The following is a 13,880-nucleotide window of genomic DNA, read 5'->3' as shown; positions in this document are numbered from 1 at the left end:
TTTTTTTTTTTTTTTTTCTTTACAACTTCCCTGCGATTTAATCTTTTCATATCGTTACTGAGTGTTTGTAAACCTTAGAAATGACTTAAATGCTTCCTATCACAATGCTTACTCTTATGGTTATTGCTCTTCTGATATTTTCCTTTTAGAAATAGTTTTCTGCCAGCAAGTTTTACTTCCGTGCAGCCAGTGACCACGCTATCCATAGGGTCTGATCCCTGTGGCAGCGTTGTCAGATCGCTGTGCGTGCTTCCACAATCTGACTACAGGACACCATGATGACATGTGGCGTTTATGTAGTAGCAATACGTAGATGGGGACCTGGCAGCTGCAGCCCCCATGTGTCACTAGGGAAAGATTTGTTTCAAAGCTGAACTCCAGTAAGTGTCCATTCACACTTCTACAACTTGTCATGCGACTTTGGACATCAAAGTCAGATGAAAAGTCGTTTCCTAATGATAACCATATATGTGCGATTTAAAGTTGCAGCGACTTCAAAGTAATTCATGGTCTGAATTTCATGCAACTTGAGGGCCATGGACTTCAATGTGAATCGTCAGAAGTTGCATGAAAGTCATACCTGAATGTTTTACATACATGTCTTTTATCTAAGCCAGGGATCTCCAAACTACGGCCCTCCAGCTGTTGTGATACTACACGTCCCATGAGTCATTGTAAAACTCTGACATTCACAGACATGACTTGGCATGATGGGAATTGTAGTTCCTGAACAACCGGAGGGCCATAGTTTGGTTTAGACCAGGGGTCTCCAAAGTCGCATCCACGTCATACCCAGACAAAGTTGCAATGCAAAGTCCAGCTTCTTTGGAGTCGTACAAGTGTAAATGAAGTAATGCCCAGTTCACACTGGTGCGACAATCGCTCCGACTTTGAGAGCACGCTGCATGACATATAAAAATCAATATTTCCCTACGGGTCGGTTTGGGTCAGTTTGTGCCGGTCCGACTTTGGAAAAGGTTCCTGTACTACTTTGGTCCGAGTTCTGTTTGATTTCAGCCCATAGAATTGAATAGAAGTCGAATCCTCACCTTTTTAATTGGTGTGATTTGGATCTGACAGTCAAGGAAGATTATATAGGTATTCCCTGAAGTTGCTTCAAAATCGCCTGGCAAAGTTGTGCGACTTCAGGTGGCGGCAGTGTGAACTGAGCTCAAACTTTAAACACACAGATGAAGCATACAGGATGTGTAGGATCTGTTAACGTGTTTTTTTTTTTTTTTTTTTTTTTATTTCATCCAGTGTTGAGAATTACACAGCCCTGCCACACAGCACCTTCTGCCCTACCAGAGGGGCTATCAGATTTTTCCCAGTTGCAGGTCCTATCCCTCTCCCAGCCTATGATTAGACAGTGAAAGGAGAAGCAGCAGACTGATAAGCTAATTTCTCTGCTCTCACCTCTATCGGCACACTACCTGCACTGCAGTACAACTGACTAGATCATCATCAGATCTTGCAGTTGATTATCATCAACTGCAAGATGCTGATCTCTTGTCAAACTCCGATAATTACTCTTCATTAAATAAATACTTCTAGAGATGTATTGAGGAATACAGAGCTGCACTACTGTGCCTCTTCTGTCTACCTGGAGTTCAGTTTTAAGTGGTCGTTTTTTCCCACACAGAATAGAAGCGGCCATATTGTAAGATTACGCCTAATAATTCCGCTGGGATCCGCTGTCTGCTGTTCTTTAGCCCATCATTGCCTCTCTTTCCTTGTCCTAGGATTGCACAAGGTGTTATCCCATTGGGAAGGTCTTGGCATTCGTTGACACGAGCGTCTTCTCACACCCTTTTTCTTTTTGGAGGATTTACCACTGATAAACAACCTTTGAGTAAGTGACTGAGCTTTCTAACCATGCAAATGTAACCAGAGGTGCAATGACCATCTTAAAGGCCCGCACACACGATCTGAAAATCGTACAAAAGAATACCGCTTTTAAAGCGATCGTACGATAATCGGATCGTTAGTACTGATCTTTTGAGAACTGATCACGACAGTTCATCTGATATTATCTGATTGGACAAGCACAAACGTTTTTCTTGTATGATAACAAATCGTACAATTTAGGTTTAATCACTACGGTGGTTGTTTGAAAACACAACATCACTTCTGAATTTTTATTGTCATACAAAAATTTTCAGAACTTTAAACTCTTCGTTTTTAAAATGAGATTAGTATGAAAAATTAAATAAGATACTCTCATCGTGTGTACCAGGCATTAGACCCCTGATTGGTCTTCTCTCCCCCAGTGATCAGACTGTAACTTTGCAGCCAGTCACAAAGTGAGAGGCTGATCTGTGTCAGACATTTGTGAGCACATCCAAAACTGCACAAGCACTGGGATTTACATGACAGTGGCATCTCAGTCCAGGAAGTCTCTGCTGACCCTGGATGATGCCTGAACAAAGATGGCGCCATCCTTCTGAAGAGAAAAACAGATGAAAGTGCTGTCGGGGAGTACTGTGAGCTCTGTAAGACAATTCAGTGTAATTCTGATGTATGTTGTCTCTTCTCAGGTGACACGTGGCTATACAATCTCAGGACTAATGAGTGGGTTCCTTTCCAGAGCTGTCACACTGATAAGCCCAGGTAACCATATATTACATCATCATATCCTTCCTTCATGGTCCTCCAATCCATGGAGGGGACATCTCGTGTGTGCAGATGAGCTACACAAAAATGCATTCAGAGAAACAAAAGTGACCTTTACTTGCAGTGTTTAGAGCTGTAAATTGTAAGTTCCACCTGCAGCAAACTGTGAGAAGTCACCTCCGCTATAGGTCAGAATGAAAGGTAAACAGGTCTGCAGAATTTGCTGGAGGCTTAAACTGGCATTACACCTGAACCCCAAAAGTCTTGTAGCTTTTAAGGCTTTTTTCCCCCCTCTGTTTTCATCTGGTGATCTGGCCAGTAACACACCTCCTGTATTATAGTGTCTCCACTCTGGAGGAAGGAGAACAGAGGGCACATTTAAACAGCAGCATTATCAGTCGGGGGGGGGGGGGGGGGGGCCTTGTCAGATGTACTAGCAGATTTACAAATACTAATAAATTGAAGACAAACTCCAGCTCACACTTTATAATCCGTTACAGCAAAACGTTTTGTTTTTCCTTTAGGATAAAGGTTTTACATGCATGCTGATCATTGTAAGCACCCCTGCCAGTGTTAAATGGATTGTCTCATCTCTGTAGCTGATACATTCCGCTGGAGAGCTTGTTCTTTTGAAAAAATAGACTTATTGGCCAGATCACCAGCTGGAAATAGAAGAAAGCTTAAAAAAGAAAATGAAGTGTGTGTGTGTGTGTGTGTGTATGTATGTATAGATGATAAAGATAGAGATAGAACCGCACTCTGCTTACAGTTTAGTGCCAGCAATCAAGTCTTCCCACCGACCTTATATATAGAGAAAAAGTCCAAGAGGTTGCTGCACTTAAAAACTTCTTTGCTTTATTTCACAATATCTTCAGACAAGATTTACAAAGCAAGCACAATCATTCCAAGCAATATCAAAGGCAACAAATGCCTGCACAGTTTCAGATATGAATGGATTACGTTTCGGGCTAGTAACTTTACGCCCTTCCTAAGATCTGTTGAAGCACATCTGAAGGTTTCATTTTAATCATTCATTTAAATACAGGTTTAGTGAAGTTGCCTTTGATATTGCTTGGAATGATTATACTTGCTTTGTAAATCTTTCCTGAAGATATTGTGAAATAAAGCAAAGAAGTTTTTAAGTGCAGCAACCTCTTGGACTTTTTCTCTCGATAGATAGATAGATATATACTGTATGTGTGTATATAAATTTGTTTTGTTTTTTGGATTTAATACTATTTTTAAACAGTTTGTTTGGCCCAAACCATGTACTGGATGATCTAGTGTGCTATATTGCCTGTATGTAAGCCCCAGCCCCATACTGTACAGTATACAGCACTGTACTACAGCAGTAGGATGGAGACTTCCTGTCCCACCCCCAGAACTCCCTGCTGCTTAGCCATTCACAGTAAGCTTTGTATTCTAGGAATGAATAGAAAGCACCCTCTGATTGGCTGACATCATGACTCCCAGAAATGTGCTACCATGTCTGTATTTTGCTCTCCAGTGTGCTGATTTGTATCTTAGTGCACAGTTGTGTGTACCTATCCTGTCTCTATAACATAGGGAACATATGATGTTTACATTGTCAGGTGGTTATGAATGTGTCCAGTGCTGGTTGGGTTAAGGATCCCTTGAATGCATCTACATCCTACTCTCCCCGTGTTAGTATGGGGATGTGACTATAATGTGTTTTTCCAAAGTAACAGTACACAACTCTGTTGTCATTTATACATTTCTAGGCTGTGGCATACAGCATGTGCCAGTAAAGAGGGTGAAATATTTGTCTTTGGAGGATGTGCCAACAATCTGCTCGCCCACCACAAAGCGGTAACGTATCACATAATGTAGTGCTGAAGCGGCCGATCGATGGGATGATCAAGGATTCTAAGTATTTTTTTTTTTTTTTTTTGTGCTTTCTTTGTATAGGCCCATAGTAATGAAGTGCTTGTGTTCTCCGTTCAGCCAAGGTCTCTTGTAAGGTGAGTTATGCAAAGTTTTAGAAAGACAAAAAATATACTAGAAAACCAAACAGTGGCAGCCACCTTCTCATCACACCTGTATGAACTTGTTGGAAATCCCATCGCAAAGGTGTTCAATATGGTTAATTTCAGTGTTTTGTGTAGGCCACTCATGTTCTTCTACATCAAAATAATTCATTGCTGGACAAAAACCTGACCATCACACCTACCTATTCTGAAACCATTAATGTCAAACCATGTCCTTATGATGCTGGTTTTATACATGGGGGACAGTCCTACAGAAACGGGGCCTTCCCCAAACTGTACCCACAAGGTTGGAAATGCACAGGTGGAATTGAATGCTTTGGAACCTGTAGTATTAACCGTATCCATCCATGAAAACACCTGAAATCAATAATTCAGAGGGTTTTCTGTAGGGTGATATTGTATGTCTGTAACTGACTGCAGATACTAATACGTCTATATTCTGTCCTACAGCCATGTTATCTGGAATTCTTGAGTAAAAGTAATGCAGAGCCCAATAATGATACTGAAATGCACTTTAATATATAGTGAGATGGGTGAGGAACATTCTGGTTGGTATCTGCACTTGCTCTCCTGAATAAGCCATGAATACTCTGACCCCAGGTTTTGATGTATTCTCATTGATTTCAGGCTTTGTCTAGAGACGGTTATCTTCTACAAAGAGATCCTGTCTGGCTCCTTGGACTGTCTACCCAAACATCTCCTCCACAGCGTCCATCAGAGGTTTGCCAGTGTCAACACTTGTGGCTCATGAGAAGCAGACATGATCTATACAGCTGTATATAGTGATTGTGTTTTTAGTTTTGTGTGTTTTTTCTGTTTTGGCTCTAACTTTAGTGTAAATATATTCAATAAATGTGGAGAATTTAAAAATGTCCAGGCTGATTTTGATGAACTTTAGGACAGCTGTACCAGGTGCAATAGAAAAGGGAGTTGGTGCTCCAGCTAATTCACAAGACACTGGCCCAATGTGACAACCTTGTGCCAGTGCACGCTAAAGCCTCGTACACACGATTGGATTGTCCGACAGGAATTGTGTGATGACAGATTGTGTGATGTTGGCCTAAAATCCGACCATTTGTACGATCCGTCGGATTTTCCACGGACAAATGTTGGATGGCAGGCTTATAAATTTTCTGCAGACAAATGTCTGTTGTCAGATTGTGTGTACACAAGTCCGTCAGACAAAAGTACAAACACACATGCTTGGAATCAGTGCTCAAACACAACATTAGCAGAAGGTGCCCAAAGGGTGGCGCTAAAGAGATGAAAAGCCACGTAGTACGTCACTACGTTTGTGTTTGTTGGCCGACAATTGTGTGCCGTTTGTATGCAAGACAAGTTCCTGGCCAACGCCCTTCAGACAAAAGTCTGACGTTTTGTCTGCAGAAAATCTGATCGTGTGTACCAGGCTTTAGGATGAGCTCACACTGGCATTAAGAGCAGGTGTTTAACACCTGTGAAATGCCTACGTACAAGATATAATAGACAGCACATCTGATCACACTAGGCGTTAGCGGCGCTTCACTTCAAAATTGAAGCCTCATGTAAAGTCAGGAGGCGTTTGAAGCCTTTTAATGCCTACCATTCAAGTCTATCTATGGTAATGCTCCGGTAGGTGTTTTCAGCATGGTCAATTTGTTTATTTCTGTCACTTTCCATTGTGGAGCATAACGCTCATTAAACGTTATGAAACCGCGCATAGGGGGCATTTTTAATGCTTGCAAGATGCCCCATTCAAAAGCTCAATGACACCTATACTAACGCTATAGGAGCGTCAGAAATGTAGTCAAGTTTGAACAAGCCCTTATAGAGAACATCTAGTTGAACCTAAACAGCAGCCTCAGATTTTTACATTTTGTTTGAATTGCTCTTGGAAAATAGCAGTGCACTTCCTGACATGACTGGTCCTAAGGATGTTATATGTAATGTATACACACAGGATTGCCCGCCTCAGGAGATGTGGTACTGCTCACTGTTCTCCTTACTGTGGGAAAAGCTGTACCTGAGGACCTGCACTGAAAGGATCTTTCTGCTTTATTCATTCTGTGGCTCTGTGCTTCCTCCACCTCTCTTGTTGCTTCTTGAATATTATGCCACCAGTCATCAGGAGGGCAGCTCTGATATGATAGCAAAGCCTTCTGCACTACCAAGATGTCCATGTTCACACGGTACGGTATGTCAGTAATGGGGAGAAGAGCAGCAGGGAGAGTACATGCAATACAAATAACTCCTCATTGTTCTGTTTTAAAGAGAGAAAAAAAAAATGGAAAGGTGAACTAACCTACCTTTCCCCGATCACAGTTGTACTTACCTCTGTGGGTGATGAGTTGTCACTGCCCATACAGGGGGGTGTAGCGGTCCATGGATTTGAAATCCCAGCCCTCCTTCCTGTAGGGGTAGGCAACCTGGGGCCCTCCAGCTGTTATGAAGCTACATTTCCCATTGCATTGCCAGCATTGCAAGGCTGGCAGTTACAATTACTCCCAGAGGCATGGCAGGGACTTGTAGTTCTGCAACAGCTGGAGGGCCCCAGGTTGCCTATCCCTGCTGTAGGGATTCCGGGATGGATTAGAGCGATTCTGATTAGTCACAGCAGCCCACGTGTACTGCAGCCAAGCTGGCTTCTGTCGAAGGGGCATGACGGAAAAAGGTCTGCCGATTGACATCTGGTCAGCGTTCTCAGCCAATGCGGAGTGGTGACCGATGTGGTTGGGGAGAGAGAGAAGAGATTGCTGTACTAACACTGGATAGTACAGCAACTCCTCCCAAACTTCTCAATTTATTTTGTTCAGCCCGCTGGGTTGAACGAAAAAAAAGACAGTGTGCGCCAGGCTTTTAGGGCCGGGTGAGCTCACTGCAGACACCTCGATTACTGGCTTCTCAGAGGAGGATTCTTTAGTAACATGTCTGATCTCTACTCCACTTAACCAATTGTGGCTGGAAGTGCCCCAGACCAAAGCAGGAGACCTCCTGTCTACAAATATCTTCTATTTGTCCAGAAGGATTAAGGTGGGGAAAACAGAATAAGAAAAATACATCATTGTTCTTTATTTTTCATTGTGCAAAGTGAAAACTTTGAATACACTTATTACATCATAACATTATTTGCTAACTTCTCCTGGCAGTTTTGATTCTAAAATAAAATCTTGTGAGCTTTTAGTACAAGGGTTCTAGCTTGTGCACACAGTCACATCTTCTGCACAATAGTGACGGTGCTCCCGGAGAGCTGGATATCGAAGCACACAGATGGTTGGACACTTCAAACACAAGTGAAGGATAAGAATATGCTGACAAGCGTCTCACTGTGACTGCACTGTGTTAGGGTTGCATTAAATGTATGTCTTGCTTGGTATAAAACTTTGCATACACTCTTAATTTTCAGTACAATGCAGCTAACGCTTAAAGCTGAACTCTAGCTTTTGCTACGCTTTACATAGTGTATTTGTATCTATATATCACGCAGCATTGTGTCCCAGGTTCAAGCTGAGACTTCCTGTCTCATACCTGGAACACAATGTCTATCTGATCAGCGCTCAACCAATCGAAGAAAACAATGAATAGAAAACTTCCTCTGGCTGAGTCAGAGGCAGGCTTATAAAGATATGACCTCTTACTCAGCCAATCAGAGAGAGCTTTGATTTGTTGCGCACCAATCAGACTATTGTGATCCGGGTAGTCTTGGCTCAAACCCAAAACACAGTGCTTTGTTGCCTCAGATACATACAGTTTGTACAGCACATCCAGCTGCCTCACATGTTGATCTGGGCCAGCTTGGCCCCTAAAGTGTTGCAAAAGCTGGAAGCTCAGCTTTAATGTAAAACCATTCTCAGCTAATCCTCATGTTCTGCTGCTTCTTCGATTAGACTTAGCATTTCATTTCTGGGGCTTAATAATGGGGTGTTCAGCGCAATCATTGATAGCGGGGGAGGTTTGCACGCACAACATCATTATTCCATCCTGCTTTTATAGCGGACACAAATTATAGCATTAGGACCATTTTAATAACCCCGGTTGGGGGGGTTTGTGTGTGAGTATACCTCAAAGCTGAAAAAAGTGGCCTCTGATCTACATGGGCACCGTAATCATCGATATGCACCTTCACTGAGGCCTTGTCCACACGAAAGAGTATAGAAAATTGCAAGATCCAGCATATATTGCTGCGGTTGGGAAACCTGTACAAAGAAAGGACAGGCTGACCTGTATGCACATAGATGCGTTCAGGATCCGACATCTGAAGAAACATACAAAACCACAGCAGCGCCCGGCACCATTCTGTACAGGCTAAGCAGATACAGCTGTCAGCCCAACTGCAACAGTACCCTGGCTTTGCCCTTGTAAATGAGGCTTAATACCCAAGAACATTACCCTGGCTTTGCCCTTGTAAATGAGGCTTAATACCCAAGAACATTACCCTGTCCCTCTAGTATATGGGGCCTGGAACCAAAGCACTGCAGGACCCACTTTTATAGTTTTTGGATAAGCAACCAACCTTAGTATCCCTTCTCATCTGCCAGTATAAGGTCCAGATAATCTATTAAAGTAGAACTACCATTCTGCCAATCTTTAAAGAGGACTTCCACTTATAAAGCAAAAGAGGGACAATTTGCTTTTAAAGCTTCTTGCATACTCCGTTGTTTTTCTTAGTTTGTCAGAACCCCTCTCCAATCATCAGTGGGGTGTGGGCATTTAATGAGGGTGTTTTATTCCCTCCCTCCTAAAGCCAGTTTATGGTTTACAGTAGAACCTGCTCATGGTGTAGGAGCGTGGAAGGGTTAGCACCTCTATCAAGTTCATACCACTGTGTGTTCCCGCTGGGGAAACATTTCTATCACTTCCTATTCCAGTTTCATCAGCACAAAAGGGCAAGGAAAATCTCTCCACTGTGGATTATGAAAAGCAATAATAATCTGTCCTCCCATGTACAAGTTTTTTTGTTTTTTTTTTGGCTGCAGTTATATTTCAGTGGCATTCCATTTTAACTCACAAATCAGAATGTTTACACCCATCTTTCTTTTAGGATTTTGTACCTAATATGTGAGGCCGATTAAAAAAACACCCCACCCTTTCTTACATTGAAGCCCAATTACATTGTGTAGCGGTTTCATCTCAGTTTTCTGCAGCTCCTGAGGAATTTCGTATGTACAGTCACTTTGATCGGACTCTCATTTCTTCTTGACATTAAGTAAATTGGGGGCTGACACTTTCACCTTTCCTGGCATATTTCTGGACAAATCCGTGTCCTGCGAGACAAAGGAATACAAGATTAAATACAGATCAGACAGGAAGGCCTGGATCCAAGCTGTAGATGTTGTATATATTGGGGGTTTCCAAGACCGGAATTCCTACCTTCACGCTGCGTAATAAATCCTTCTCTCTAGCAGAGCACTCCTTATAATGCATGAAACTGTTCAGTGCGGTCTTAGCAGCTATGGAAAGAAAAAGAAAAAAATGTTCAGCAGTCCACAGAGGTGAACTGGACAGGGCTGATAACATGGCTTGAGATTTTAGGGTAGCAGAGGTTCTATGTTATCTCACTGAACTGAAAAGCTATTTCACTTTTCTTTTTTAGTTTTTGAATTGCTATAACAAAGTGGTACATTTAGGGAGCAAATAAGCCAAGTTCACTCTAAGGATTTTGGCACCCAGTGTTTTCCCCATAATATGCACTTATGCAGAGCATAGTTTTACATTATGGCAGACTTACCTCCCAAAAGGCCCCTCCTCCAGCGCTGTGGTGGCCACTATCCCCACCCTCACTCTGCCACCACCACTGATAATGTCCCCAAGTCTTGTTCCGGGTTTTACACCTTTGTTTTTGTTGACTGACCAGGTGGATATGACATGACCTCTGCACGCACGCACACACACACACACACACGTGTATGGGAGTTATCCGCTTGCCGACCATATAACTTACATATACGGCGGCTCTTCTGCATTGGATCATGTACCTATGGAAGGTATCAAAGATTACTTCATGGTGCCAACATCCTAAACTGCAGACAAAAAAGATTTTTTTTTTTCCCCTTGGATATGGACTTTAAAAAGGCACTTGGATTCAGACAACAATCATATTTAAAGTATAAGAGTCATTTATTACATATAATGAAAAAAAAGGTAAAACCGAATGTACATGACAGCAAACAACTGATGATACACCGACTGTAGCATGGTAATGGAATAGCAGAGATATCCTTCACCCAAAAGGGTGGATTGTTATATGAATCCTTTAAAGTCCATATCCAAGGGGAAAAAAAAAATCTTTTTGGTCTAGATCAGGGATATGAAATTAGCGGACCTCCAGCTGTTGCAGAACTACCAGTCCCATGAGGCATAGCAAGTCTCTGACAGCCACAAGCATAACAACAGCTGGAGGTCTGCTAATTGCATATCCCTGGACTAGATCATGTACCTAGTACATGATCCAGCACTTCTCCGTTGGGCAGATTCCGCCACTGGTACCGCGGACTCGATGTCCACCGGCAACCGCTTATTGTTTGTTACACAGGGAGAAGGGCAGTCTGCCTATGTAAACAAGGCAGATTGCCGTTCTGTCAGTAAGGAAGGCATTGATCCTCTGTTCCTGCAAAGCAGGGACATGGATCAATGCCTTCACCTACTAAAAGCCGCACAGTTTAGTTAGACACACGTTTAACCCTTTGATTGCTTCTGATGTTAACCCCTTCCCGGCCAGTGTCATTAGTAGAGTGACGGTGCATATTTTTCTTTAGCACTAATCACTGTATTGGTGTCACCCGTCCCCAAAAAAGTGCCAGTTAGTATCCCGACTGTCCATCGCAATATTGCAGTCCCGCTATAAGTTGCCGATTATCGCCCTTACTAGTAAATAAATAAAAATATCCCATAGTTTGTAGACACTAAAACTTTTGCGCAAACCAGTATACGGTTATTGTGATTTTTTTTTTCCACCAAAAATATGTAGCAGAATACATTTTGGCCTAAGTTGATGAAGAAATTTTGATTTTTTTTTTATTGGATAGGTTTTATAGTAGAAAGTAAAAAAAATACAATTTTGAAAAAAAAAAATATCAGTCTTTTTGTTTATAGAGCAAAAAATAAAAACCGCAGAGGTGATCAAATACCACCAAAAGAAAGCTCTATTTGTGGGGAAAAAAAGGGACAAAAATGTTATTTGGGTACAGCCTTGCACAGCTGCGCAATTGTTAGTTAAAATAACGCAGTGCCGTAACACAAAAAATGGTCTGTTCATAAAGGGGGGTAAATCTTCCAGAGGTCAATTCACCCTGGCATGGGGCAGATGCATCGGGATTGTACACGAGTAGTGCATACACAGCTCTTTATGTATGTAGAAAGAAAAAATGCTGGCAGGAAATTAAGACACTTTTTTGGCACTTCTGTAATACTTCCTTACCAAGAAAGTTTAAAGAAAATGCTTCTCTTCAGTGGCCAGAAAGATCTGAAGAGGCCCTGATTTTCAGAGATTCTCCAACAGTTATTGTATGTTTATGAACAGATGTATGACACACCATGAAGACTGCAGGAACATCTAATTGGTGGTTATTAGAAAACAGGTTTTCCCACTTAAGGTTGTTCTAAAGTCAGAAGTTTTTTTTTTTATCTTAATGCATTCTATACATTAAGATAAAAAGCCTTCTGTGTGCAGCAGCCCCCTCATACTTGAGCCCAATCTCCATCCAGCAATGTTGCACTAGAGCATTGGCTGTCTGGGACTCTCCCTCCTGATTGGCTGAGACACAGCAGCGAGTGCCATTGGCTCCTGCTGATGTCAAAGTCAGTAAGCCAATGGGGCAAGAGAGGGGGGTGGGGCCGAGCTACTGTTCAGTTTCCTGAATGGACACATAGAGCAGCGGCTCGGGTGCCCCACCATAGCAAGCTGCTTGCTGTGGGGGTACTTGGCGGAGGGAGGGGCAAGGAGCAGTGAAGAGGGACACGAGAAGAGGAGGATCTGGGCTGCTCTGTGCAAAACCACTAGGTAAGTATGACATGTTTGTTATTTCTAAACAAAAAACAAAACTTTAACATTACTTTAAGCTTACCTTTTCCTTTCTTCTGCGTTCCTGGAGTTAGTTTAACTTTATATCTAAAAAAAAAAAAAATAAGAGGTAGCATATTTATATACACAGTATACAAACACAATAATGAAAAGTAACAATTACACAACAAGTTAAAAGAAACATAAAAGTTTTAGGATTTTCCTGTTGCAGAAAAGTGGGCCCGTGATTCAGAAGTATCTCCTCAGAAAAGGACTAGTCCCCCCGTAAACAAACAAATTACTAAGAAAAATCCTGCGTCATGAATAGCTGCACAACACCTTTATATTTTAATGTACACTTACAGTATCTCACAAAACTGAGTACACCCCTCACATTTGTCTATGTATTTTATTATATCTTTTCATGTGACAACACTGAAGAAATGACACTTTGCTACAATGTAAAGTAGTGAGTGTACAGCTTGTATAACAGTGTAAATTTGCTGTCCCCTCAAAATAACTCAACACACAGCCATTAATGTCTAAACCGCTGGCAAAAAAAGTGAGTACACCCCAAGTGAAAATGTCCAAATTGGACCCAATTAGCCATTTTCCCTTCCCGGTGTCATGTGACTCATTAGAGTTACAAGGTCTCAGGTGTGAATGGGGAGCAGGTGTGTTAAATTTGGTGTTATCACTCTCACACTCTCATACTGGTCACTGGAAGTTCAACATGGCACCTCATGGCAAAGAACTCTCTGAGGATCTGAGAAAAAGAATTGTTGCTCTAAAGATGGCCTAGGCCAGTGATGGCGAACCTTGGCACCCCAGATGTTTTGGAACTACATTTCTCATAATGCTCTTGCACTCTGCAGTGTAGTTGAGGATCATGGGAAATGTAGTTCCAAAACATCTGGGGTGCCAAGGTTCGCCATCACTGGCCTAGGCTATAAGAAGATTGCCAAGACCCTGAAACTGAGCTGCAGCACGGAGGCCAAAACCATACAGCGATTTACCAGGACAGGTTCCACTCAGAACAGGCCTCGCCATGGTTGACCAAAGAAGTTGAGTGCTCGTGCTCAGCGTCATATCCAGAGGTTGTCTTTGGGAAATAGACGTACAAGTGCTACCAGCATTGCTGCAGAGGTTGAAGTGGTGGGGGGTCAGCCTGTCAGTTCCCAGACTATACGCCACACACTGCATCAAATTGGTCTGCATGGCTGTCACCCCAGAAGGAAGTCTCTTCTAAAGATGATGCACAAGAAAGCCCGCAAACAGTTTGC

At 42.3% G+C, this 13,880-nt stretch overlaps 2 protein-coding genes across 4 annotated transcripts in view; one reads left to right on the top strand and one right to left on the bottom strand.

Annotated features, from left to right (window-relative positions):
- Nucleotides 1-5,492, top strand: part of LOC141116842 (kelch domain-containing protein 2-like) — a 31,766-nt gene extending 26,274 nt beyond the window's left edge. For both annotated transcript variants that reach the window (XM_073609311.1, XM_073609309.1), the window contains exons 9-13: nt 1,743-1,852; nt 2,538-2,610; nt 4,356-4,443; nt 4,543-4,595; nt 5,250-5,492. In XM_073609311.1, the coding sequence (XP_073465412.1) occupies nt 1,743-1,852; nt 2,538-2,610; nt 4,356-4,443; nt 4,543-4,595; nt 5,250-5,373 (448 nt within the window). In that variant the 3' untranslated portion in view covers nt 5,374-5,492. The remainder of the gene's footprint in view (nt 1-1,742; nt 1,853-2,537; nt 2,611-4,355; nt 4,444-4,542; nt 4,596-5,249) is intronic.
- Nucleotides 5,493-7,646: 2,154 nt separating this feature from the next.
- The window catches only part of LOC141116841 (ribosome quality control complex subunit NEMF-like), an 89,461-nt gene continuing 83,227 nt past the window's right edge, over nt 7,647-13,880 (bottom strand). For both annotated transcript variants that reach the window (XM_073609307.1, XM_073609308.1), the window contains 3 exons: nt 12,662-12,705; nt 9,969-10,048; nt 7,647-9,862 (listed from right to left, as the gene is read on the bottom strand). In XM_073609307.1, the coding sequence (XP_073465408.1) occupies nt 9,785-9,862; nt 9,969-10,048; nt 12,662-12,705 (202 nt within the window). In that variant the 3' untranslated portion in view covers nt 7,647-9,784. The remainder of the gene's footprint in view (nt 9,863-9,968; nt 10,049-12,661; nt 12,706-13,880) is intronic.

The sequence above is a fragment of the Aquarana catesbeiana genome, linkage group LG13, assembly GCF_042186555.1.
Source record: "Aquarana catesbeiana isolate 2022-GZ linkage group LG13, ASM4218655v1, whole genome shotgun sequence".
NCBI lineage: Eukaryota > Metazoa > Chordata > Amphibia > Anura > Ranidae > Aquarana > Aquarana catesbeiana.
This window is presented reverse-complemented; position numbering and strand designations above follow the sequence as displayed.